This window comes from Rhinolophus sinicus, chromosome 3 (assembly GCF_057876585.1).
Source record: "Rhinolophus sinicus isolate RSI-liver-muscle chromosome 3, RSI-T2T, whole genome shotgun sequence".
NCBI classification, from domain to species: domain Eukaryota; kingdom Metazoa; phylum Chordata; class Mammalia; order Chiroptera; family Rhinolophidae; genus Rhinolophus; species Rhinolophus sinicus.
Window position 1 is genome coordinate 119,236,506 of NC_142503.1, and position 26,699 is coordinate 119,263,204.

The window sequence follows — 26,699 nt, forward strand, 5'->3', positions numbered from 1 at the left end:
ACTTCACTCTACCATTATTGAAATATTACTTGAAGAGTAAGCCAAATTTACCCCGTCCTGGGATTTCAAGCCTTGGGTCAACATACAAGAATTCATTCAGAGAAGTGGGTATGTAATTTTCTGTATTTTACTCATCACTGCATGACACTACCAGAGCTGAGCAGGGCGACTGAGGATGGGACATTGTGGACATCACTCATTTGTAGGGTCACCAGGAGTCAGAGCTGACTCAATGGCACGTAATACACACACCTCCTCTACCTGCTACTGCAGATTTTCCGGTCCTGTGTAAATTCCCTTCTAATTATTCCTAGGAGTGTCAGGTGCATCTACAAAGAACCTTTAGCTAGAAAAATTTCAGCCAGCTACCAAGGTTTATCTGTCATTTCCCCCCTTTTAAAATTCTGGCTTTCTTTAGGGATATCTAATTCTGAGGTCACCAACAGTCCCTAAAGCTGCAAAAACCAAAAGCCCCTGCTTACCTGGGCACACATTATTAGGCACCTAGTAGCTGCTAGGTGCTGGAGGTCCAAGGATGTGAGCTCTTGGCATCATGGAGCTGCTGTGGGAATTTAGACAGACCCTTGAGGCAAGCCTTTTCCCTAGTTGTGTACCTCCTGCTGGAAGGTCGTACCAACGGTGCCAACTAATTACCATCTTGGCAGAGAACCTCCTCGAAATATAGCTAGAAGTTTCACCAGCGTTTCCCACTGACTGCTCCTCTTGAACATTCCTCTACCACGTGCCTCTGTCTGCTTCTTTCCATCATGTAGCAGCAGTGCCCCTTTCCTATTCTACTCTTCGTTCTTGGTTGGACTGCGTTGCATTCTTCTTTTCATATTTCTCCCCTTAGATGCAGAGAGGAGAGGACTATTGGAAGGAGAATAAAAGTGAAAAAGCTGTAGGGGATTGTGTACAAAATAAATGATACCTGTAAAAACTGTATATTCTTTTGATCAACTTAAATGAAACACCTGAGTGCAAGCTAATGTAAAATTAAAAAATATGGAAATTGCTTTACATGCAATTCATGAATCTTTTTTTCTTCCCCCTGATTTTGATCTCTGGTGCTCATCATGAAAGGGAATGAAAACATCCATAAAGCAGTCAGCTTACCTTCGGATAACTAAAACATCTTCTAGGCAATGCCTGTCCCTCCCATGTAATTGCAGCTCCTTGTGGGAAAAATGAGATAAGAGACCTAGAATATAGTCTGTCTTTTTCGGGACATACCTATACTGGCTGTTACATGAGCACGTGATTAATTTTGAAAGCACAATTTCAGAACATCATATTTTAGTAAGCTTGAAAGATAAGTAGATGAAAACAGCAGAGCAAAATCCAGTATTTTCAGGGTTCAGATATGATCTAGCATTTCTTCATTGTTCACATCCCCCTTCATTGAGCACAGACGGCCTTGAACATAGTAGGGGTTAGAGAAATGTTTGTTAATTTTAGTTAAAACTGTATTCCTCCCAGTCTAGTCTGTCAGTGGCTTGCATCTCCTGAGCTGGGTCAAACAGCAGAGGAAAGGAGAAGGAAAGGCACCAGGTAAAGCTAGAACGAGATCATTGTTTAATATATTTTATTTGTTCCTGGGTTATTTTGTTCAAAAACTTGTGAAATGACCAGCCCAGAATGTGGCAGCAAATTGTACTGTTAATTCCGTTTACATTTTCAGAATTGGGATTCAAGTTTTCAAGTTTGTGCTGGGATTTTATGCAAAACATATGCAAATCGTAGTATTCTAAAAACCCCGTCAGTTCTCCAGCCCCGCCCCTAGGCACAAACAACTGCGTCTGGCGAGGTGCCCATCGGGCTCCTCCGCTGAGTGGTAGACCTGGCGGGGGTGACCGGCCGGGGGGAAGGGCTGTCCCGGAGGCGGTCCCAGGGCGGAGCCTGGGCGGGGCCCGTGACGTGCTGAGTTGGCCCGCTGCCGGACTGGACCTCAGCCTTTCCCCGCCTGGGGCCGCCGCGGCACCATTGGTGGCTCCGCGTCTCCAAAAGGGACCCTCTGACTCTTCACTGGGCCAGTACAGTGCTGGGTCGTGGAGCTTCGCACAACTCCCGCTGGTCGCTGACCGGGATCCCTCCTCCCCAGAGTTGCGAGCAACTTTACCCTCTTCCTGGCGCTGCAGTGGCTCGCGGACCTTGGCCGCCGCAGGTAGCTGAACCCGGACCACGCTCCCCGCGCCTCGGCTGCGCGCGCGCGTAGGACGCTTTCTCTCTGGGTGCACGCTGGGGGTCCCCGAGCTGGGCTCTGCGGGCGAGATGCCCTTGGGACACATTATGAGGCTAGATCTGGAGAAAATTGCCCTGGAATACATCGTGCCCTGTCTGCACGAGGTCGGCTTCTGTTACCTGGACAACTTCTTGGGCGAGGTGGTGGGCGACTGCGTCCTGGAGCGCGTCAAGCAGCTGCACAGCAACGGAGTGCTGCGGGACGGCCAGCTGGCGGGGCCGCGCGCTGGCGTTTCCAAGCGGCACCTGCGGGGCGACCAGATCACGTGGATCGGGGGCAACGAGGAGGGTTGCGAGGCCATCAGCTTCCTCCTGTCTCTTATCGACAGGCTGGTCCTGTACTGCGGCAGCCGTCTGGGCAAATACTACGTCAAGGAGAGGTCCAAGGTAGGACGCGTGCGGGCGCCCCGCCGCTACTGCAGACCGCGGGGACCTGGGACTGGGGGCATTCGGAGTCCGTTGTCTGTCGCCTTCGCAGGGCTACAAGCCAACTTTAGTTTTTAACCAAGAAGCAAGAAAGAAGTCAGTTTGTACTCCCCACCCCCCGTAAAAATCCATGCTGAGGGACTCAGGTGTATAATTATAGTAGCCTTCTGTTAACTTTGAAATAAATCTCTGGTGGGTGGTACAAGTCGGAAAAGCGATGGCTTTTTGGTCTGATTTTAGGAATTGGGGTTCTCAAAGGTCCAAACGAGGGACAGGTTATTAGAAACGTTGTGTTTGATCTGAGACACACGTGAACTCATCTTAAATGTCTGCATTAAGGTCGCAGCATGCCCTTTACTGATTTCAGAGGGGCTTTCTACCAAAGCACTCAAAGAAGCTGGAGACAGTTGTGATTTTGCAGTGTGGCGTTTGGTTTGTGGAGTTTGGCAGGTGTGGGAAGAGTTTGCCCTGTGAAAGGGTATAAAGCTCCTCTTCACTTTTGAGTGCTGCCCTTGGCTTGTTGAACCCGGGACACTTCCATCATCTACTTGATTGTGAAAATTCTCTCCTGGTGCTGAGCCTACACCACCAACTTCCCTTTCTTAATGCAGTTGATGGGGGAATCCACTTAAAACAACCAGTTAAGTAATCAAAAGAGAGTAGTCAATTACCTCTGGAAAGAAACCATATTTTTGTTCACATAGACACATTGTGACTTGCTGGGTGTAATTTAGCTTGCAAACATTTACAGGTAGATTGGCAGAAATATGGGAAAGTGTAGGAGCATGATATTGGTGCACGTAGATTTCTTTGGGGTAGTCTAGATCCTCAGTTTCTTCTACAAATGATAATCCAGCCAGTTTTCCAGTGGCAGTTCTGAGAATGATTTGCATTTCTTTTACTGTGGACTGGTCAAGGGGTATTCAGAACTGTAGAAAACTTTAACACAGTGAGGCAAAACGTACTAGTGTGAGAAGGAGGGTGAACATTCCCCTGTGTACCATATATGTAACATTTCTGAAGTTAAGATTGATCCTGTAATACAACATACCATTGTTGTCGCATTTGTCCCATAAGCTGAGAGGAACACTCTTCATATAGGGCAAGTGGTGAAGACTGGAAATGTGTAGAAATGAAGGGGTTGGAGTGGGCAAATGGAATAAAGGAAAAATAGATTGTTGTACCTCTTTCAAGCTAGGAGGACATGAATAGAATATCTGAAAGTATCATTATTAAATAGACACAAAAAGTCTTAGAAGAGCACGCTTTCTAACTTTTACTTTGATTTGGGGAAAATTCAGCGCTAGCCGGACTCAGTCGAAGATGGACATTACAGTGTTTGTTTTCTCTTCCTCCATCATTTTGGTGGTGGATTAGAAAGCTGTTTGTCTTCATTGGTCTCATTTTTTGCATCTTGCCTGTGTCTGGGGTGGGATGGGGGAGGGGAATGGCTCTCCTCAGTATTGCAGATGTACTGTGGTAGCTTCAACCTGAAAAAGCAGATGGCTTAACAGTTTTTAAAACTTTCTTTTAAACTTAGGTGTTAGGAATTTCTCCACCAGCATTCTGGGAACAGAATTTGCTCTGAGGAAGATCAGAATTAATTGGTAGAAAGAGGTCACTAACATATTTGAACGTTAAGTATTTTTATTTAGCGTTGACTATGAACAGTAGTAAGGTTTTAGGCTAGAATTTAACTCCACAAATTGAATGAAAAGCACTGTGTATGTCTGGATAAGGAAAAAAGATCTATAGATATGGTTTTTCAGTTATGGATTATCTTCTAGGTAGAACAAATAACTTTTCAGCTAATCCTTTCAGTTAACAGAAGGTGACTGTGAATGGAAAACAGAAAATTCATCTTTTGTCCACTGAAGAGACATCTGTCCATACCAAGATTTCCAGCTCTCCTTTGGCTCTTTTGGCACAAAACTCTTCGTTCCTGCTGTTTAGAAAAATCACCTCTAGATTGGGATATTCCCTGGTCAATTAGAACCAGGCTTGCAAACCAGGCTTGAGCAAACAATTATAGTAAAAAAATTTAAAAAGTTTGATTTGCTCGTATCAAGAAGTCTCTTTAGTAATGCCTTGTGACCTTGGATCTCTTGTTTGAAGTTTATTATGAAAGCATTGCAGACACACATTCCATTTCTACATGATTTATGTTAGTTTCACCTTAATTTAACCTTCTTATTTGCTTCTCTTCCTTCGGCTGAGTGCTTTATTCTGTGCTGCTTCCCAGAATAGTGATATAGACCCAGTGTCCTGCTGCATCCTTCAAGTGGATTTCCAGCAAAAACTGAATTTTTAAAAGGCAAAATATGTACATTTATTTAAAAAAAATCTATTTGTAACATTTTATTTTGAAAATTTTCAAACATATGTAAATGTAGAGAGGCCAGTATAATGAGCTCCCATCACCTATTTCAACAATTGCCGATACAGTTATTTATTTTAGACCAACTGTTTTAAAGGTACCTTAAATTTCTTGGGGTTGTGCTTATTAATGTATTGATCCTAATTCAATACTTTTCCCCTGGATTTTAAAAGGCCATTGAATAATGTAATAAAGCCCTTTATCAATGAAGCAATAGCAAGGGCATTGGGAATAAAATACAAATATATACTAGAATTGAAATTGAAACTGTGGAAGAGTATGGAAGGAAATAATAAAGGTTTCCCCCTTCTTGCCCCCAAACTTATTGCTGGTCAGAATGTATCTGCCTTCACTGTTGGAGAAAAGTCCTAGGGTGCTGAAGACTCTCTGGGGAAGTGGCTTCTTATAACGTAGTACGGCAGTATGGCGCCCCCTAACCTCAAGCATGATCACTGCTTTCGGACTATCAAAAGATTTCTTATCTGTTACTCTCTTTTGGAGAATTTAGACCATCTCCAAGATAAATATTGGTTATAATTTGCTCCTTTTGCTTTGGCTGCCAAGATCTTGAAAATGGCTGTTTTCCAGAGAACGCGTAATTTATAGAACCAGAAGTCCTTCTGCTTGAAGCATCTTACTGGTAGGCTCACTAGTTAGTAACTCTAATAATAATAACTACCTTTTAATGAGCAGTTTGCGGTGTCTGGCACTGTGCTAATGAGCACTTTACAAACACAATCTGTCTGACTTAGTCTTCAGAACTACAATCTTTAGCAAACTGAGTGATGAAATTGTTTGCCCAAAGTCACAAAGTCAGTGGTAAGAGACAGTTTGTCATAAAGTTTAGGGGCTTAGGTTGGGGGTTATTAACCTGTGGTCTTAGGTAAGTTGCTCAATTTTCACCAAGGGTTAAAATGAGGGATAATATACCATAAAGCTTTTCAAGGGAAAGAGCATTAAATAAAATGATGTACTTAAAATTCTTAGCAGAATTCTGAGCTTTCATATATGTTACAAGACTGTAAAAAGTTTGGGATTCTAACCCAGTTCTGACCGACTCCAGAGTTTGTGTTCTTGACTATGATGCTCTTCCTTTTCATCCTTTCATTTTTCAGCAAATGCTACTCAGTGTGGGGTACTGTGCAGGGGTTGGGAATACAAAGGTGAACAGGCATAATCCCTGCCTCATGGGGCTGACATTCACTTTTGAATTGTAGGATCGTCTAGTTCACAGTTGATTAATTCTCAAGCCTAAAAAAGAAAAAAGACAAAATCCAGACAATGAAGTGGGTCAATTAAGTACATTTGAAGAAGAAAATGGCGTGCTGTGCTAATGTTTTCCTACTGTTATTGGCAGGAAAAGTATTTATTAAAAAGGTTGGTTGTTAGGATCCCTGACTGGAGTAGTTCTGGAAGATGGGGTTATGGGGGTTGTATTGTGAACAGACAGATCAGTCTTCCCTTTAAAACAATGCAGAGACATGATGAAACAGCAATAAGTTATGGATAAAAGAAAATATATTGCAAAGTGGTGGGCTTGTTCCTTTGCTGTTTAGCAATAACAGTTTTGGTGCCGCCTTCTCATGTGATGTTAGAAATAGCCATTACACAGTGGAGTATTTCACGGTTGTGAACTACTTTAAGCAAAAATGAGATAATAGTTTTCGAAAATCAGGGTCTCTCTCAGGACCCAGGTGCAGGGAATGCAGTCATGGTTCACAGAAGACAGGAGCTGTGAACTAGGAATCAGGAAGTCCTTAGCATCCAGGGCAGCTGGTGTGTTAGTTTTTTTCCTCTGGCGCTTTATGGCCTCCATCTTTGCTTTTCTGCTGGTGCCCTGAATTTCTTCCCCTCTCTACTTTCCATCCAGTTTTTGCTGCTTTTCCGTGCACATGACTCAAAGTGGCTGCCCCACAGCCTCAGTTTGAGATAAATAGGCACTTGACCAACATTCTAGAATCCCTGGTTTCATTCCCTAGGAGAAAGTATGATGGTCTTGCCTTGCCTCAGGGGACCCATCCGCTTTGGTTGGAGGTGGGAGTGGAGCAAGTAGAATCATGTGTCGCAAATACGGTTGCCAGAGCCCATGAGAAGTGCAGTTCTCAGAGCATGGGGTTTGGGGACTAGACATCATCAGTGGTGTCCCTGCAATTAAAATCTTAAAAATCTTATCTGTCAATGAGGTATTTTAGGGGGAGGAGGCCCTGGAACATCTCTCTGTAAGGATGTGAGGGATTCCTATAAAAGGTTTTGTGTTAAAAATAACTTAGCTCTTGGAGGAAGGAAATTAATCCAAGGAAATAATATACAGAATACAGCCTCTGTGACAATGAAGCAAGTTTCTCCACTGGGTGGTTTTCACAGTGTTCCTTATCTATTTTGTTGAATGATACTTGGGAACAAAGAAAAGAAGGTTGGTGTGTGTGTGTATGTGTGTGTGTGAGTGTGTGTATGTGAGTGTGTATACTTTATCATTTCTTTTGTTCAATTTTGGGCCACTGGCCACTCCACCACAACTTTATCTGCTTGCAGTGAAGTGGGAAATCAGGGGGGTATTAATTTAATTTATTCATTGACAAATCATTAAATGTTGTGACTGGGGGAAAGGAGGTAGAATGTGATTATAAAACCACCTAAAGAAGCTGAAAGTTGAGTGGTATGAAATAGTTGCCACCAACTTTGCTTTCTCTTTTTCTGGTTAAACAGTCTACTTTTACATTGATTAGTCATTTGTTTCTCTTCTTTGGGCTTTCTCCAATTTCTCTATTTACTTAAAATTAAGTGACCAAAATGAGTGACCAAACTATACAGGACTTTAATGATGCAAGTTTTTACAGCTAAAGAGGTATCAGAAATCACATCTACCCAATTCCTTAATCATTCAGCAGTTTTTATGTTTGGAGAGATGAGGTCTTACACAGGCCCTTGAGAAAGGATTGGGGTGAGTCTTGGGCCTAAGCACAGGTGCTTCAATAGAGAGGGGCTAGCCTAGCTGGGGTTACCCCATAAGTCAGGTAGACTGGGAGACAGGGTTGGTAGGTTAATTCAGCTGCATCAGCATTTTATTTGGGAATTTCAAATATAATTCTAACTTAAAACACCCTTCAGTGGAATTATGCAGCCTACCTGTGCATTCGACTTTTGGGTGTCATGAATTATTTCCCTTTCTGGCCTCTCTCAGCCCAGTGCACATTGGTACATTCTTTCCTGATTCCTGATTCTGGCTAGAAAAATTTCAAATTCTGTAAAGAACAAGCAGCCATGCATGTTTCAACTCCTTTCTGAAATACCACATATGGAAGACTTCTCAGGTGAAGCTTAAAGGTAGGGGTGGAGTTGACCGCATCATGAGCAGAGCACCTCTGAGAAGCAGCTCCAAGCACCCCTGCATCTTGCATTTCATTATAAAGCTCCGAGGGCACCTCGCCTATGGGCTGCGGTTGCTCAGTTTGGCAAGACCTCTGCTTTTGACTCACCTTTGTGGCCTCAGGTAAATTAAGTGACATTCTGACCTGTGCGTATTGACTACTAAGGAGCAGCGTGCAGGTTAGCAGTATGGAGAAGGTTATTAATTCTTTGTTAATTATTACAGCAACAGACTTGATCATTCCTTTGTAGGAGCACCTGGTCGCTGTTAAGCAATATTGCACCAAGAAATGGGTGTCATTTTTCTCTAGTGTTTGTCAAATGCACATGTTGTTCTGACAGTAATGACAGTTCAGATGTATTCTGCTGGGCAACTGCCAGGGGTGCCCAATGGGTAGCTGAATCCAGAGGCACTGGAATTGTAAATGCGACAGACAAATCATTTTGTGATGCCAGACTAAGGAATTTGGCTTTGGCAGCTTGCCAGGAGCCGTTGATTTGGCTCAGATTCAGAGCTATGTGTCTGTTTGCCAAGCGAGATTAGTTAGCTTGGTTCATTATACATAGAATTTGTACCCTGTTCCCCTTGATGATTTAAATCTTAAACCAGTATGACACTTACCTGAATTTTGTATCTTCTTTTGATACTGGGATTTGTGGATGAGTTCCTGTTTTTGTTTTTTAGTGAACTGGTAGTGACTGTTATATTATCCACCCCATGTGCCAACCCACTCCTAGCCTTACAGACACACGGGGTTGCAGTTGTATAATGCAGGCTTGCAGATCTCGTGTCGTACCTACTTACTGAATATCCTCCATGTTCAGTACAATGTTAATACCTCTTTATTAAGTCAAGCCAATTTTTGATTCTTTAGGAGATACAATGATCAGCGTTTCTCAATTTCTGGAGTGAATGTACCTATCTCATTAAATATTGTTTTTCCTTCCAAAATGGGGCAAAAATATTATTATGTAAAAATAATTCTAAAATACTAAGAATCAAAGAATATGATAGAAATCTTAATTATTTGCCAGTGGGAAGAAGACAAAATGAAAAACTCAGTTCCAGGTGTCAGTGACATCTATTTTTGGTTCTCTCGGGGAACTTGAAATATTCAGGATAATACTACTCTTCTATTTGAGTATTGGTTGGAAGTAGTAAAGATATACTGTTTAAAACAGTCTGAACATCTTTGGACCTTGCTCTGTGTTCTCCAGACACATAGAACAAAGAATCTGTTTGTGCCCCTCCCTGCGTTTCCCCTCCTATTTCAACTCATCTAGCTAGTCAAACCTGAGGCACTATTATTCAGAAATCTCAATACCCCACACAAAATTGACAGTGAGTCTTTTTTTTTGGGAGAGCTTCTTTCCTATTCATATTGTTTTGTAGGTTAATTTGAGTGATTGGAGCAGGTAAACAAAAACTTTTTAAAACACAACATAGTGAAGATTCCAAGCAGGAACATGCAATATTGTTGGTCGAAATTTGGCTGATTTTGTGTTTTGCCTTTTTTTGTTTTGTTTGTTTTTGTTTTTTTTAGGTTCACTGTGGAACCTCTAGTTTTGTCTTTGTGTATGTGTGTGTGTAAACTAAATTTTGTTTTCATAGCAGAAACCCTTCAGAAAGAAAGTATTTCTTTCTTTTTTTTTTTTTTAAGGAAAGTATTTCAAAGAGACTTAGTTTAACCACAAACCACCTGCCTTTTGTTCTTGTTCACCCTGTAATCCATTTTAATGTACTTTGCCAGAGTGTAAGTCATCCAAAACCCAACTCGAATTGTGCAGTCTCCATGCTTAAAAAACAAAAACAAAAACAAACAACTGTGCTCTCTCCCTATTGTCTACTGTACATGCTGTGTGCACTTTCTTAGTGTGCCATTTAAGACCCTCCACTTCTGACCCCATCTGACCCCAGTGACCTTTCTACACTTAATCTCCTGCTCATTGCCTTCTTTCCCTCCCAATCCCTGAAATGGTAGAAACTGATTTGCCAAGCATACTAAGCTCCCCCGTTGTCTCCCACTCTTCAGAATCCATCTTAGTGCCTTCTGTGTGAAGTTTCCTCTTCTGCTCCCTACAACTCTGTGGGTGGCTCAGTGCTGCCCACCCCAGTACATTTATTTCTTTGGCTGCTTACCCTGCCCCGCATTTACTTCTAAGTTCCTTGAAGGCAGAGATTATTAAGCTTAATATATACTTTTAGTGCCTCGAACAGTCCTTTACAATTCATAGGTGCTTGTCGACTTAATTTCATCTTCAAAAGGAACTTTGATTTCAAAGGATGTCAGGGTATTAAAAAAAAAAAAAGATTTTGCAGTGTGGTCCCTAATTCAATCTCAACATGTTTAAATATTTTATTATATTAACATGCTATGAGGCACCTTCTCAAAGGAGAGACTTTGACTTTGTAAGGTTTTTCTCCCTCAGTTTTGAAATTCTGTGCTTCACCCTAGAAAGTCACACCTGGATTCTGGCAGCTCATACAAGTATAGGTCCGGCTCAGAGAAGCAAGAGAAGCCCCTGGAATATGAGGCTGGAGCCCCGGCTTCTGGTTTAGGTCAGCCCCTGGCGAGTGGCTTCTCACGACCTCCATTTCCACTTCTGTAGGAACGAGTTCAATTTTTTTTTTAACTGAATTTAGTCAGCACCTACTTACTACTAGGCACTAGGATGGGCATTTTATGTTTTCTTTCGTCTTACTGTGATCTTGGGCAAGTCAGTTCTCTGAGCCTGACTTTTCTCACAACATGGATACAATACTAAATACCTATCTCCAGGATTATAAGGAATTAAATGAAAATTGCCACTGAATTTTTCCTCTGAGAGGGCAAATAGGTGCTTTCATGCTTCTCATTGGATTCCGGAAGAGAGCTGGCTCTCCCAACAGTCACACCCCAGCCCTGAAATGACAGTAATCCTTAGCAATGCTAGAGTTACAGTTGGAATGTTTTCCTGCAGCTTTAGGAATCACACTGCCAAGCCTGTGCCAGAAGCTGCCCCAGGAATTCCTCTCGCGTCCTGTTCTACCCACCGCCTGCTGTTCCCCAAATTAATAGTGCACCTGACTCATTCCCTTTTACATTTTATCAGTTAGGGTAAAGCATTGCCCCCAATCTCTTGGTTGTGCCACAGAATAGCCGTGGTTCTCAAAGTGTGGTTGTCAGCATCACCTGGAAACTTGCTGTAAATGCGTATGCTTGGGCTTCTCCCCAAACCCAAAGTGAATCAGAAACTCAGAAGCCCTCCAGAGGATTCTCATCCATGCTAACATTTGAGAACCACTGAGTAAAATTAATAAGAGGAGGCCAAATAGGGGTGGTGCTACATCTACTTACAGTTTCTCTATCTATTACAGAGAAAAATCAGACTTTAGTCAATTGATCAGCTTATTCATTGCTAAAACTAAAAAATTCATGTGTTTTTAATTCCTTTGGGATATTTCTGAGAAAAACCTACCACACATTAATATGTTAAGTACACACACACACACACACACACACACACACACGCATACACATATATACACACACACAATTTTTATATTATTGGTACCAATAAAATTAATTTTCCAGACCCAGAATGGGAGTGGGATTTGGAACTGATTCTCTCCTATTGCATTGATGGAGGGGAGCAATCTTTGTTAATGAATGTAGAATATTGCTCCCCTGTGTGTCTCTAACAGTCCTGCCAGGAGTGTGAGCTGAAGGCATCAGAACAAGAACAAATCAGTGATTTTGGATGAGCACAAACTGGAAGATAGTGCCTTGTGAGCAGAAGATTCTCTGTATTGAGCATCTATTATGTGCTAACTCCGAACATCACACAGAAGCCTAAGGTGCTTCCTGGTCCTCTGGGGTAAGATGGCAGCCTTAGGGAGGCCCGAAAAAGACTGAGGTGTGGGGGCTCTTTCCCTGGAAAAGCTGACAGACGAATCCACCTTGATGGGACTCTAAGGTCTGACTAGGCAGAGGTGGGAGAGTAGCCACCACTTACCTTTTCCTACTTCTGCATGGAGGGCTTTGATTTCCCAGCCACGGGTTTGAGCCTGTATTTGGTAAGCCAGGAGAATCACCTGAGAATCCTTTGTTGTATTATCATGAAGTTGAAGAAAGACAATTTCAGTCGTGGTCACTTGGGAAATAATAGCACCTGTTTTGAGTTACCAATTTTTTTCCCTGATATGTATTTTAGAAGCAGCTTTTAGTGGTGGAAACACCATGCTGAGGTCTGTAATGTCCCGGAAGTTACTTTTTATGTCTGACTCTGTTTCTATGTTTGTAAAATGGGGCTTATATCTATCTTGGAGGAACATGGGAGCAATTAAATTAACCATTTCTGCCCCCTAGACTCAGTGCCAAACACGCCTTTATTTCTAGTCCCCTTGTTGCTCTCCAAAATAGTTTATACATTTCTCTCAGAAGAGCTTTTTACTTTCTACCCCTCTAAGAGGTCTTCTGGAACTCACCCCTCCTGTAAGCCACAGTGGGTCTGTATCCATTGTATTCTAATTAATGTAATTCTAGAAAGTTTGGTATGTGGTCGTAGAGAGTTAAGATGTCTCCCTAACAAACTTTGTACCTGAGAGGAAAATTTATCTCATCCCTTGTTTTCCAAAGGGAAATACATTTTGTATGTCCTTAAAATTTTTTTCTTAACTGGTCATTTATCGTCTGACTTTGAAATAAGTCTGAAAACCTTGGCTGATGTTGACCTGAGCAGATAAAGTCCTGGAGAGGTTGCTTTTCTTCCATAGAACCCCATGGAGGAAGAGCAGTCGAGGGGTAAGACTTGGGCTGACTGTTGACCAGCTGCATATGGGCCCTGCAGGGGATACAGAGAGTAAATAGTGGATTGAGTTTGTAGTTCACAGACTCAATTCCAAGCGTATTCATTTTTCATATTTTTGTAATTTTGGTTTTTTGCATTTTGTTATTTTCTGTCATTATGGAAAGGGTGACAGGCCAGGGTGAGAGGGAGTCAAATACTTCAAGTAGAACTGAAGGTCTTAGTTCCCTCAAAAATGGAATGAATTAGATAAGCGGTCCTGGTAGAGCCTGACTTGATGATTAAAGCCAGACTAACAGGGTTTGAAAAGGCAAGTTAACTCACCAACTTGTGCCTCAGCTTTCTCATCTGTAAAATGGAGGTAGTAATGGTTCCTGCCTCATTGATTATAGTGAACATTGAATGAGGTAATATTTGTGAAGCACATGCACCAGTATCAGGCATGTAGTAAGCACTATACACGCATGTTCAGTAAATAAATGTGCCTCCTGAATTTCATTAATTTTCATTCTAACTGATTGGCTGTGTGTCATTTCTTTCATTCAGCAGATATATTTTTCCAAGTGCCAAAAGGCAAGTGTAAATATAAGATCTGGTTTCCTAGAAAGCTCTTTATTTTTTGCAGCAGTTGCACTGTCCCAAGTTAATACTCTTAAAATTCATTGGGAATTGCAGGTAAAGTGTTTTCCTGGTTTCTCTTAAAAATATTGCTTCCAGGCATTTTTCATGACATGGTTTGATGGGTAACTATGTATTTTTTTGTACATTACCCATTAATAAAATCTTGTCTTACTAATTGTATTTAAGTTATCGTGGATTCCCTAAAGTATTTTGGGATTCATTACAGATGAGAATTTAAAGACAGCCATACTCTGACAATCAATCCTACAACCCCAAGCATTTTTCCCCCCCTGTTAAGCTTGGAGCCTTTAGAGAGCTACAGGTAATGTTTTATTTTCCTGATAAGGCTGTTTCTCACATCAAAGGAAGTTAAATATTGCGACTCTCTACTCCCATGTAGCTTTAAGAATTACTCATGCGTTTGTTTTTCTATATGCGTAAGATAACTTCTAGGTCCCTGTGATAACTTCCAGGGTTAATGACTTCTGAGAACGTGAGCGGTGTGACTCATGGCCGATGACTGCTGCTCACCTTCCCCCCATAACCAGGAACTTAAATGAGATACGTGTTAGAGTACCACCCTACAGTGCCACCTGGCAGCGTGAGTCCTCAGGAAGTGGTAGCTACTATTACGCTTTGGGGAAAGGTATCAGAATGGAGGTGGTTAAATAAATACCTCTCTTGATGTCCTTAACCCTGAGGCTGGCTGACTTTTCCCCATTTCATAATTGCAAGGAAGCCCTTACTCAAACACTTCTCTGGTGACTGAGGCAGTGACGAGGGAGGGCTCCACTGTGCGGGTTCCCTCCGCGGTCTGCCTGGCGGTGTGCTTGGGTGTGGGCCAACTGCCACCCTCACGCAGAGCACGTAGCCCTGTCACTCAGCCGTCACCCCGCTGGCCAAGAGCCAGGCTTCGCGCAAGGGCTGCCTTCCCAGACCCAAGCAGTCTGTATTGATATGTCGATGTTCCCCAGCCTGTTTACTGTGTTTACTTGCTGGGCTCTGGCTGAATCCCCTCCAAGGAGGGGAATTAACCACAATTCAGAAGGAATGACAATAGTCTCTTAAATTCCTGGCCTCTGAGAGTTTCAGAGGCTTCTTGGAGAAAGCTTTGCACAGTTAACCATCATCTTGTAAAGATGCCTTGTGAATACTGTACTGTAGGAATTTAATTTAAGTGACAACAGTGGTTCTCACAAGATGCCCTTGAAGATTACATACTTCTGAACAAGGCAGATGAGGAAAGGCTAAAGCAGTAATTCTAGTTTGCTTTCCTTGTGCTCTGTGTTTAAGTTACTTGCCCTTGCAGAAGGTTTTTGGAGTTCTCTCACTCCTTGTCACAGCCAAATGGAAAATAATGGAAAATGACATTTTGGCTTAATTCATCCTCAGATTTTGTTGTTGTTGTTGTTATTTTAAAGAGCAAAACTTGGAAAGATCATGCCTCTTCCAATTTTTCTCACTCCAGCCTTTCCTATGGTGAGCCTGCATACAGCAGTTTGAATACTTAAATATATATTTTTTAATTTTTGGTTTTCTTTTAAGATAGGAAAACTTCAATCTCAGAGCTGCTGCTAAGCACATGTAGTGCCTTTGTTCCACTTATTAACAGCCTCCCCCAGATGAACTACCAAATGGGGCCCCTTCCTCAGCAGGTGCCTTTATGAATATAGGACAAAAAGTATACAATCCCACGCTGTCCTGCTCAGGGTCCACATTAAATGTGTTAAAATATGTGCCGAACACAAACCACCCAGCAAAATGACCCCAGGAGTGTAGCCTTTAGCACCTCCACCCGCAGCTGACTAGAAACATTGGCAACTTTGTCACCTAGGCTGTTGTCACCAGAATATAAATTAGACCCATTTCTGGCCTGAAAACTTCAGCTATTCCAGTCTGCCCTATGATGAGCTGCTTGGCTGTTTTTCCAAGCTAAAGAAGGTGTGTGGTCTTGTGTATTTCTTCTCAACTCTTTCCACATCTAGTTCTCTATGTAGTTAGTGCCTTATGGTGGCGAGGGGAAGGGTCCTAGGTCCCTGTTGCTCTGTCCAGAGTGGAAGGACTTGGCAGGAGAGAGGTGTGGTAGAGGCCTGTGGAATGTGGATGGCACTGAAGGGTGAGTCTGTGCCTGTGGATGGGATACATCTGAGCCTGGTGAAGAGAGCTGGGGAAGGTGCCCATGTACAGCTCAGGAGCTCATGCAGGGCAGCTCGACTTCGTAGGAGACCTCAGACTGTGCTCTCAAAATACAGCGTGATGTATTTTTTGTGGCCGTTATTTAAAAATGGGGATAAAACCTTTCAGGAGAGTTTACATACAAGTCCAGTTTGGTTGTCTGCTATTCTCCTAAAATCTGAAGATTTTGTAATACTGGGCCCTCACTGCGAAGGACGGCAAGTTCTCTGGTGTAGGTAGCATAGTACAGACTCCAGAGTTTTGACACATGTATACCTGGTTGGCTTTAGTCATTTGTTACAAGCGCCAAAAGCTATTTGAGTTTTCCAGCCCTGGATTTGAAGCTACAGAGTATTTCAGTAGGATCGGATCCCTGAAGGGGAGACATTCTGAAGGCTCAGCTGAAGGGAACACAAACATGCATATCATCAGCTTTAAAAATAGCTAACATTAAGCAGCATAGCGTGTGCCAGGGGCCTTGCTCTAAATCTTTTACATGGAACATCTCCTTTTATCCTCATAAACCCATTTTATGGATGAGAAAACTGAGGTGCAAAGAGGTGAAGTACAGATTATTTCGTTCTTAGGTTGCATTTTATTCAATGTACACTCTGCTCAAAACCATTTGTAATTCAAAACAAAGTCAGATTGATTAATATTTCAATTTGCTGAGTTAAACTTTTCGTAAAATCCCACTTTACTATAACTTGTTCAAGTTCAAGTCATACTAGTGAATCTGACTCCAAAGTCGTGAGTGATGTGAAATGTATTTCTATAAAAATCTGTGTCGTTGACTGTTATTAGAGAAGTGGTGAGTATATCTGGAGGCTGGAGTGGGGCCAGTGTACCCCTTGCCACCTGTGGGTCTAAAATCATCATTTCTGAATGGGCAGTGGAGGTTGCCGATGCCCATTTTTTGAAGTGGTTTATATGTACAATCAAGCTGTAGTTGGTTTCAGCCAAGAGCACTCTGTTTAGGTATTGGAATGGAAATCCCAGATTTTCACTTTTCAACTTTACCTTTGGGATTGATGAGATACGTTTTTTTTAATGAAGTCAGTTTACCAATAACTCCAATAGAACCACTGTTTTCTTTTCCACTTGTAGCATTTGGGGAGCAGATTGTGTTACTTGGATTTGCCTGTTAAAGTTCGACATATCTGTGTACATCTTCAAAGAATACATACACATTTCCTGCCTGAATGTGGCTGCCTCGGTGTCTAGAGCACATCTCTTTGGTCTAGAGCCAGCCTGGGAATCTGGGAGGGGTTCATCCCTCTGTTCATTTTCCTTCAACTACAGAGCTATGGAGAGGACTCTGGGATGGTAGGAGGGGATCCGTGGTGGGGTCAGAGGAAGGAATGGTGAATGTATAAGGGGACATGTGGATTTATCTGCACATTCAACAATAGAACTGGAAGACTATATTGTATGGGCTTTTGTAGATCACACTAACATTTCCAATATTAATCCAGTCAGGACGTTTTGGCAAACAAAAAGTCTACGTAAATGAGACATCTTCCTGATCTGTGTCAGTGTCATTGCTTGGCATATTTGTCACATGATAATTAAAGTACTCTGACCCTTTCTTTTTCTGAAGCAGTCTCCTTCTTTATATAGTCATTAACCCGATGAGTTTCTGGGGTTTGTTTCTGCCCCATGCACAAACTGGCACAAAAATGAGTGACTAGTTATTGACGGTGATCCTTGTTTCTGAGTGCATGCTTGGCAACCTGGTTTTAGACTGTGCCAAAGACCAGCAAATAGTTGGGATTGTGCCCAAGCCAAGACCCATCTCCTATGGCTTTTGTACAGAGAACACTGATAAAATTGACTGTATATAGTTTTAAAAGGCCCACTGAGGCTGGCGATGATGTCCTTCCATTGTTTGAAACCTGATGCTCTGGCTTCAGGAACCAGGAGAGAGGGTGAAGATTCACTCTGGCTGGAGAAATTCTCTCTGTTCCTTTCCCTTAAGCAGTCAGATACTTTGCTGACACTTAAGAGGTTTTATCCAAATAGTAAATCCCCTGGAATGTGCTAGCTCTCTCTGTGGATGTTTTATAGATGCAGCAATTCGTAAAGGATGTACTTTGGTGAGTTTGTATCTATTTTTTCAAAATGTTTTGGTCTAAGCTGAGTCCTGAGGCAGATACATACTTCATAATACCCTGAAGAACTCTCTTTGTTACTTTTTCTGGGGTTGATGCTTATATCGAGTCTCATATCTTCTCGGGCTGTCAGAGGCCATGTAATGCAAGCCCCTCTTTATAGGAAAGAGAGTGAGCCTGGGATCCCCTGATTAGTTGCAGCCTGAACTAGATGGCAGGTATCCAGACCACTGACCTTTGCTTCAGAGTTGAGCTGTTTGAGAATAAAAGTTTATGTAGCATTATGTAGCTTTTTCTTTTCAGGGCTTCACAGTGGGGAGAGGCTGAGATGTTAGGGAATCTAGCCTATAATTATTTGTGGCTTAAAGGACTCATTAATGGCTCAGTGCTGGCTCTTACAGTCCTAACAGCTGCTTCCAGGCATGGGTAATTCCCTAGTCTCATAGGTGACTTCATTTATCTCTTCTTCCCCAGCTAGGCCCATCATTTCTGTCTGTTACCAATCACCTTTCCCCAAGCCATTTTTTTGCTTGGTGGTACCATCATTTATTAAATCTTGATTGCAATAGCCTCAAAATTCTACCTTCTGAAAGATGTTCAAGCTGACAGCCTAAATTTAGCTCTAAGATGACATTGCATTGACATTTTAGATGTTCAAAGGCAGGGTGTGGGGACTTCTAGCTGTGTGGGGACATAAAGTTTGATGGATATGGTGATGTAAGCTTTAGGATCATTGTAAATCCAAGTTACCATTCAGCCTTATTATTGTTCTAGAGGTACCTTTTTTTTTTTTTTTTTTTTTTTAATGAAGTCAATATACAATCTGTGTGAAGCCTTTAAAGTTACATGCCTAGTTCATGCCTTCATGCTACCACTGGGAGTGACTCGGCACCCATGGCACTGAAACTCATTCATTGAGCTATACTAGTGCGTTAGTTTGGGCCTCTGCCAGCCTGATCACTTTACCAATGAAACAACCCTGCCGTTCTTAAGGGAAAATACTTCTTGGATTATTGCTACACGTATACTTGAAAATAGGTTTTTAAAATGACAGAAATCTTTATTGATCTAGGTAGAATGTAAACTTACTCTTTAGAGGAACGAGTCATTCACTAATTCATTTATTTATATCTGAGTTTAAACAGACACCTTCTGTGTGTTAGGTACTGTTCTGGGCACTGAAAATGCATCAGTGACCAAAACAGGAAAAATATCCCTTTCCTCATCTTATGTTGCCTGTTCTATTCAGTATCTTCCCTGCATATATCTCATCCCTATAAAAATATTTTCAAATTATGGCAGTGAAAAGAACTAGCTTTTTGCACTTGGCCTGTGTTTTTCTACTCCTTGCTATAATTTCTCTATGGAACAGTTAGGGGTTTGTTACCCTCTTATAATAATAATCGCTCTCTAATAGTAATTTTCAGTAGGATTTTTAGTATGGTTTTCTGCTTTCTTTCTCCACCTGGTTGACACAGGTAGTACTTGGACAAACGAAGAGAACTTCAGGTTACCATCTGATGTGACTATTATGGATAAGAAGAAGATAAGCATTGAGATACATACTGTGTTTCCCCGAAAATAAGAGCCAGACAATCCGCTTCCAATGTGTCTTTTGGAGCAAAAATTAATATAAGACCCGGTCTTATTTTACTATAAGACCGGGTCTTATATAATACAATATAATACAATATAAGACTGGGTCTTATTTTACTATAATATAAAATCGGGTCTTATATTAATTTTGGCTCCAAAAGACGCATTAGAGCTGATTGTCCAGCTAGGTCTTATTTTGGGGGAAACACGGTATTAAGATATGTCTGCAGCTTTTTCTATGAACCAGACCTGACTGTCATCTATATGAACAAGCTTCCCATTGACCCTTCCCTCTTCCTTTTTTCCTAAGCATTTTATTGAGCAAGCCTGACCTTTTCTTCCTCGGTAATTGGTTCTTGCCTCTTTGTAAATGCAAGTCTCTTGATCCTTATTCAAAGACAGCAGGTGATTTGGTGATTCAGGAATACTTGTTAAATAGGCAATATCCCTAAACTTTATACCTAGTGTTCTATCCCTAAACTTTATACCTAGTGTTCTGATTTTGTGGGTCTAGGATGGGAACCCAGAGCTTGCTTTTTCAAAAAGGAGGATTGAAGAAACAATGTAGATGGGCTTCTGTCTAAAATGTTCTACAACTGTGGGGATATTGTTGAACCGCTGTTTCCTAGATTGAGTCATAGGTGTGACTTGGCTGTTAAATCTTATATGCTGACGAGTCCAAATTTATGTACTGTACCTGCAGGGAAGAAGCCAGCAGCCACCTCTCAATGTCACATAGTTCCCAAAGATACTGTGTTACTCAGCTGTTCCCCAGTGGGAGAAGATTGTCTCAGCTTTGGTAACCAACTTTCTTGGGATTTCTCCACAGGCAATGGTGGCTTGCTACCCAGGAAATGGAACAGGTTACGTTCGACATGTAGACAACCCCAACGGTGACGGCCGCTGTATCACCTGTATCTACTATCTGAACAAAAATTGGGATTCCAAGGTACTTTGGAATAATGGGTATAGAGTGTGGGGTGGGAAATGAGAGGAAAAGAGTTCAGATGACTTCGAGGAGAGTTGGAGTTCCTATTTTCCTCCTATTCCCCAGGGTATTAGTACCAAAGTTGATGAGATGAAAATAATGGATATGAAATTAATTTGATGGGGGCAAGGTAGGGTCGTTATTAGGATATGGGAGGCGTGGTTGACGAAGAGAAGGTAATTTGTTATTTTAGGACTAGGGATCAACTTTTTTTAGTCTAATCCAGTGCCGATAGGACTCTCCATGCAGAATAAGAAATATACTTTTCCCTTCTAGCAGCAACATTGAGAGAATCCCACAAAAATAGAACTGGAGGATATAAAACCGTCCCCAAGCGAGGTTTCCCACACAGTCCTCTCTCGGGGTGATACATTTCATTGGTGGCTGCTTGCCACGGCTTACTATGGTTTGTGAATGTCAAAGGCTTTCTGGCTTATTTTTATATTTCTGAACATATATATAGATAGAGATATGAAGTCTGGTTCCACACTTACAAACATTAGTCTGGAATTTGTGTGCTTTCCGAAAGTTAAGGATGATTTAGGAGTCTGAGAAGTCAGAGAACTTTTCAAGCTTATTTGGCTTCTGAACCTTCTCCATGTCCATTTCCTGTTCGTTAGGGTGGATGCTGGCTGTCATAAGACTTGAATATTTTATTTGGGGTCAGAAAAACTAAACCTGGGAAACCAGTGAATCAGTGACAAGGCTGTCTCTTCTCTCTATTTGGAAACATGACTAGGATATATCCCTTAGTTGTCCTTCAAAATCTTGAAAGGTGGTGTTTTAGGTAAGAGAGTAACGTCAGGTCAGTGATAATAAACTTTAAAATGGAAAATCATTCACCAAGTATTTGAGTGCTGTGGGGAAGCATTAATGTGTGAAGCCTGACTTCTACCCTGCTATGGGTTTTCTAGCAGGACAGATTGGGCGTACATGTAAAATGAAAAAGTCATTCAAGGAAGGGAGAGGTATATGTAATAAAAGATACAGATAAGGCAGTCTGAGAGTTCAGGAAAACAGAGTATGTCACTTCCAACTAACAAGGTCACCTGGGAGCTAGGAGAGTTCAGAAGAAAGCTGTACATTCTAATCAAAGGGGAAGTTAGGTGGGATAGTTATCTTAGGAAGCTGTTCATATTAGATTGAGCCATGTGAAATTGCTGGGGTTTTTGTGTAGGTCAAAATCAGTTAAATATGGGCAATTCTGTATGATTCCACCTAATAGGACTCCATTTTGTATCTATGGGTTTCATGATTATGGGGTGGGAAGGCTTCGTTTGGATGAAGTGAATAAGGAGATATTTCTAGCCCAGTCTGAAATAAAAATTAATATAAAGGATGAGGCTGAAGTAAACAATTGGGAGCAATATATCCTTGGAGTGGAGGTTGGAAGATGGCTTTGTTTTTAGACAAGTCTGAAATATCATTGTGAATTAACTATGTGTGAGGCCAGGAAATAATCTCCCTTCTTTGTGGCCCTTAGCTACACGGCGGGGTCCTGCGGATATTTCCAGAAGGGAAATCATTTGTAGCAGATGTGGAGCCCATTTTTGACAGACTCTTGTTCTTCTGGTCAGATCGCAGGAACCCACATGAAGTCCAGCCTTCCTATGCGACCAGGTAATAGCCAAGGCCACAATTCCTCTTGAGAAGCTTCTTGTACAAACCCCCGTTCCCAGAGAATTCTCTAAACTTGTGTCCGGTGCATATGAGGGAGCCACCACACCCCAAAGCTGATAGCAGACCTGTTTGGAGTCAAAAATTAAAGGGGAAGCTTTGCATTCTTTAGTATGTAAAACCTAATGTCGTTTTGAACTATTCACACATTGTTTTCCATTAGGGGAGCATAGTGGATCCCCAATTTGCCAGAGTGATTGTCTCTTCTCTCCGTTTGTCCGCATCCCTCCTTTAAAAAAACCTAACGTGGAACTAATCCTAGAGAATGTTGGCTACCACATATCAGGAATTCTATCTGGTTAATTCTGGATGAGTTTATGAGTGGCCAGTTGTAAGCAGAGAAAGAACCTTGAGAAAAGAGAGGGGGATTTGTTCTGACTTCTAGTCCTTTTTACCTTTTCCTTAGCATCAAATTGGTCTGGGTTCCCTGTACTGGTCATATTCCAACAATCGGATTTTTAAAAATCCTTTCTTTAGATCATGCATGGGGAGATTCTCAGAGCAACTGAACAACTTAGTGTTGTTTAGTATTAATCTAGAAACTCTTCGTATAATCTTAATTTCAGATTCTGCCTCTCATTAGCCTCTGTTTTATGGCCAAAGCTGTAAACCAGGCAGTACTAGAGTGCTGTGGAGTGCGTGCAGCTTGAATGGGGAATAGCAGTTGGGGGCGGGGGGTAAGAACTTGGGTAGGAGGATAATGACTAAACCTTAACAAGCCTAATTAAATTAAAATCACGTGTGTGAAGTGCTTAAGATTTGTAAGTGTCCCCCTCCTGATATCACAGATCTGAACCCCACACAGAGTTGCATATTAAATGTCACACTGGAATGTGCCCTAGGTGACCAGGTAACTAATTCTACCACCAAAGCCTGCTTGTGGCTTGTTTAATGGGGTTCAATGATTGGACACTGTCATTTGTGCCAGAATTCCCTTGTTATTCCCTAGTCCCATGATGACCCGTGTCACGGGAAATAAAACAAACGTTGATGGGAAACCCTTGAAAAAAAATTAAGTGCTATAGAAATTCCAGTAGCTAATAATAATTATAAAATGAAACTTTTTAGAAACTCAGGCATGAAAGGATTTCTGTTCAGTCTAGCCCGTAGATGGGATAAAGCAAATTAATGAGAATTCAGTAGAAAGCTTGAGGGCATCATTATTCCCTTGCATCTTTGCCTCCGTGTCCAAAACTAAAGAAAGAAAACCAAGAGTTTTTTAAGTGTCTTGTCATTTACGTTTTTCTTCGAAGCTTCACTCAGATGTCACCTCCTCTGACTGTGTTCTCCCCACCAACTTGGGTCTGGCCAGTCTTAGTAGAATAATTCTCTTCCAGTCCTTTCCGTGTCGATCATCTTGGCCTGTTATATTATTTGTTAAATCGCCTGTCTCCCCAGCTAGAGCAGGAGCTCCTTGAGGAAGAGGCAGAGGTAGTCACATGACCACTTGAATTCCCACTGCCCACTGTGATGCCTGGTGCATAGTTGGAATTCCTTGCATATTTTATTACATTTAAATAGAGTTGAAATCAGAGAAGTTTATTTTAAATTAAAATTGGGATGGACTTCTAATAATAGGGAAAACTTTAAATGTTGGCTTTACAAAGGACTCTGAAGTGAGATTTGTAGTTAAGTATTTCTTATTTTTTGGTAGTATTTTTAAACCTCTTTTCTTATATCTGCTTATCTTTTACAGATATGCTATGACTGTTTGGTACTTTGATGCTGATGAAAGGGCAGAAGCCAAAAAGAAATTCAGGAATTTAACTAGTATGTGTTTGATAATTTTCTGTTACTTTTGATCAAGTCAATCCATGACTTCCATTCAAGATTTTTATATGTATTCTAACCTAGTCTGTTCATTCTTAGTTGTGGCTTAGCTTCACATATAATGACATCTTGATGGGCTTAATCCTGAAACCCTGGCCTTAGCTGTGCTGGAAAAATCAGGAAAAAGGCAAAGGACATCCTTTGTGAATGCCCACAAATTTAATGACAGTCTATAATAGATGGGAAATTGGTAACTTTTGATCATTAATGTTCACCCATCAAACATAACATTAAATTTTGCCCATGATTTTGGCACATTGCAAAGGAAATACAGTAGAACCCAGCTATAACAGTTAATTTATTATATTGGTGTGGGACTGTTACTCTCAATATAAAAACTGGGCTCATGTCATAGAAAGTGAATGTGACTTAACATTATTACTGTTTCCTCCAACCAGTATTGTAAGGCAGTATTTCCTAAAATAATGTTGCACTGAAGCACAAGTCCTGCTCTTCCTGCCAAGGTGGTTTGTGAAAATTCTTGGCCCCTAAAATGGGGGAAAGGTTACATACTATGTCTCTCTCCCGAAGGGCCACAGTGCTCATTGGCATATCAATCAAGAAATATCAGTTCAAGAAATCCTGCAGTAAAGACATACGTAACATTGCCTAATTCATGCATGACTCATTTGGACTCTATACCTATCAAACACCTACAAAAACACATATTGCTAAGCCCTAGTGGGAGGCACGCTGCTCAGCTTTGCTCTGTAAGACGGGAAATATTTACTGGAGGCTTTTGGGATGATAGTTGTGACATTAAATTCATCAGATCTGGCTCCTTACCCATTTCATTTTATTTTCTGTCCCCAATCCAGGGAAAACAGAATCTGCCCTCACTGAAGACTGACCGAGTGTGCTCTGAAATCTGCTGGCCTCATTCAGTTTAGTAATGGTTCCTGAATCCTAAGAGTTGATACCCAAAGAAAAAGAAGGCCTCTTCAGTGATTCTGTGATGAGAAAACCCCCATATGGCTTACATTTTTCACATCCCTGTCTTGCGAGTGGTACTTTTTGTTTTCTTGCCAAGACTGCGTCCACCTTCAGACACTCTCTTTGCCAGATGAACTCATTTGCTAACTCCAAAAATACCTGCAGACGACCTCGCTGGCCAGCGGTTTAGCTGATAGATTTAGTAACACTGTCTAGCAAAATGAGAGTCCAGAAACATGGGTGAGGGAATGAATCTTACTTGCACTTTATGTACACTTCCTGATTTGAAAGGAGGAGGTTTGCAAAGACCAAAAAAAAAAAAAAAAAGGATGATAGATGCCACAGAGAAGTGTCATTGAAGCCTTAACAGTAAGAAACAGAAATTTGTGTCATCTGAACAATTTCCAGATGTTCTTAATCCAGGGCTGTTGGGGTTTCTGGAGAGTTATCACAACCTAATGACATTATTACCTCTAGAAAGGGCTGCTGTCATTATCATCAATTTATAAGTGTCCTGAGAGTAGACACTCCTTTTTCCTGGTCCTGCAACCTGGACCTTCTGCCTCCGCCCCATTTTGCTGAAAATATGACCTTCTGATCAAAGATGACAACACCATTTATTTTCTATTTTCACTTCTTACTTGGAGAAACTAATTCCTCAGAGGCAAAAACTAAACATTAATTGTTTTAGCTGCTTTGTTGAAATGGACTTTGAGTTTATATCAAAGGGGAAAAAAAATCTACCTGGTAGTTTAGTCAGCAACCTCTGATAATGGTGTCGAAAGACCTGGGTCTTCCGACATATGACAAATGTGTGCATCTTGAACAGTCTGAGAGTGGAGGTGGAGTTGGAAATCTGGGCATTCTTATTTTTCAGTTTCCCTTTTTAATGAGCTCACCCTTCTTCTTCAGCAAAATAAGAAAATAACAAAAAATAGGGTGCTGTATTTTAAGAAGGAAGTGGAAATAAAACAAAAAATCCTGAAAAGCTGTTTGAGTTCTTTCCCATTTTCTCCCCTTAGTTGCCTTTTTCAACAGACTTGCCTGTCGAGATCCAGTGTGGCCAGAATCATGGAGTTTGCTGTAACTCTGGAGGGTCCTGTCACTGCAGAGCACAGAATCCGCTGCCTCAAGAACTCTATCGAGTGCCTATTTTATGAATGTTACTCTTCCTGGTTTTCAGTTCCATTTTCATAGTTTTAAAATCCTTTTAATTTCCTGCTTGAACATCAGAGAGCCAGAAATATTTTGTCATTTACTGATACATAGACTTTCTAAGAAAGAAGCTTATTTTTTCTTCTCCTGGTTTTAGAAAATTTTGAAATAAGATGTGTCTTCATTCTCATAACTGCTCTCTTTTTCCCATAGTACTTATCAACTTCTAACTTACTATGTAATTATTTATTATGTTTATTATCTTGTATCCTTCCTCTAGAGTGTAAGCACAAAGAAGACAGGGATTTTTGTATGTTTGTAATCAATAGAATGTATTCCCAGCACCTAAAATAGTGCCTGGCACCCAGTAATGGCTCAGTAAATACTTATTGAATAAACTCACTCTCCTACCGTA

The 26,699-nt window shown here is 41.3% G+C and overlaps 1 protein-coding gene across 1 annotated transcript; it reads left to right on the forward strand.

Moving 5' to 3' along the window:
• Positions 1 to 1,950: 1,950 nt before the first annotated feature.
• On the forward strand, positions 1,951 to 26,699 carry EGLN3 (egl-9 family hypoxia inducible factor 3). Its single transcript, XM_019754559.3, has 5 exons — positions 1,951 to 2,628; positions 20,531 to 20,650; positions 22,173 to 22,309; positions 24,063 to 24,136; positions 25,015 to 26,699. Exons 1-5 carry the CDS (start codon positions 2,272 to 2,274, stop codon positions 25,044 to 25,046), a joined length of 720 nt encoding a protein of 239 aa, XP_019610118.1. The 5' UTR covers positions 1,951 to 2,271; the 3' UTR covers positions 25,047 to 26,699.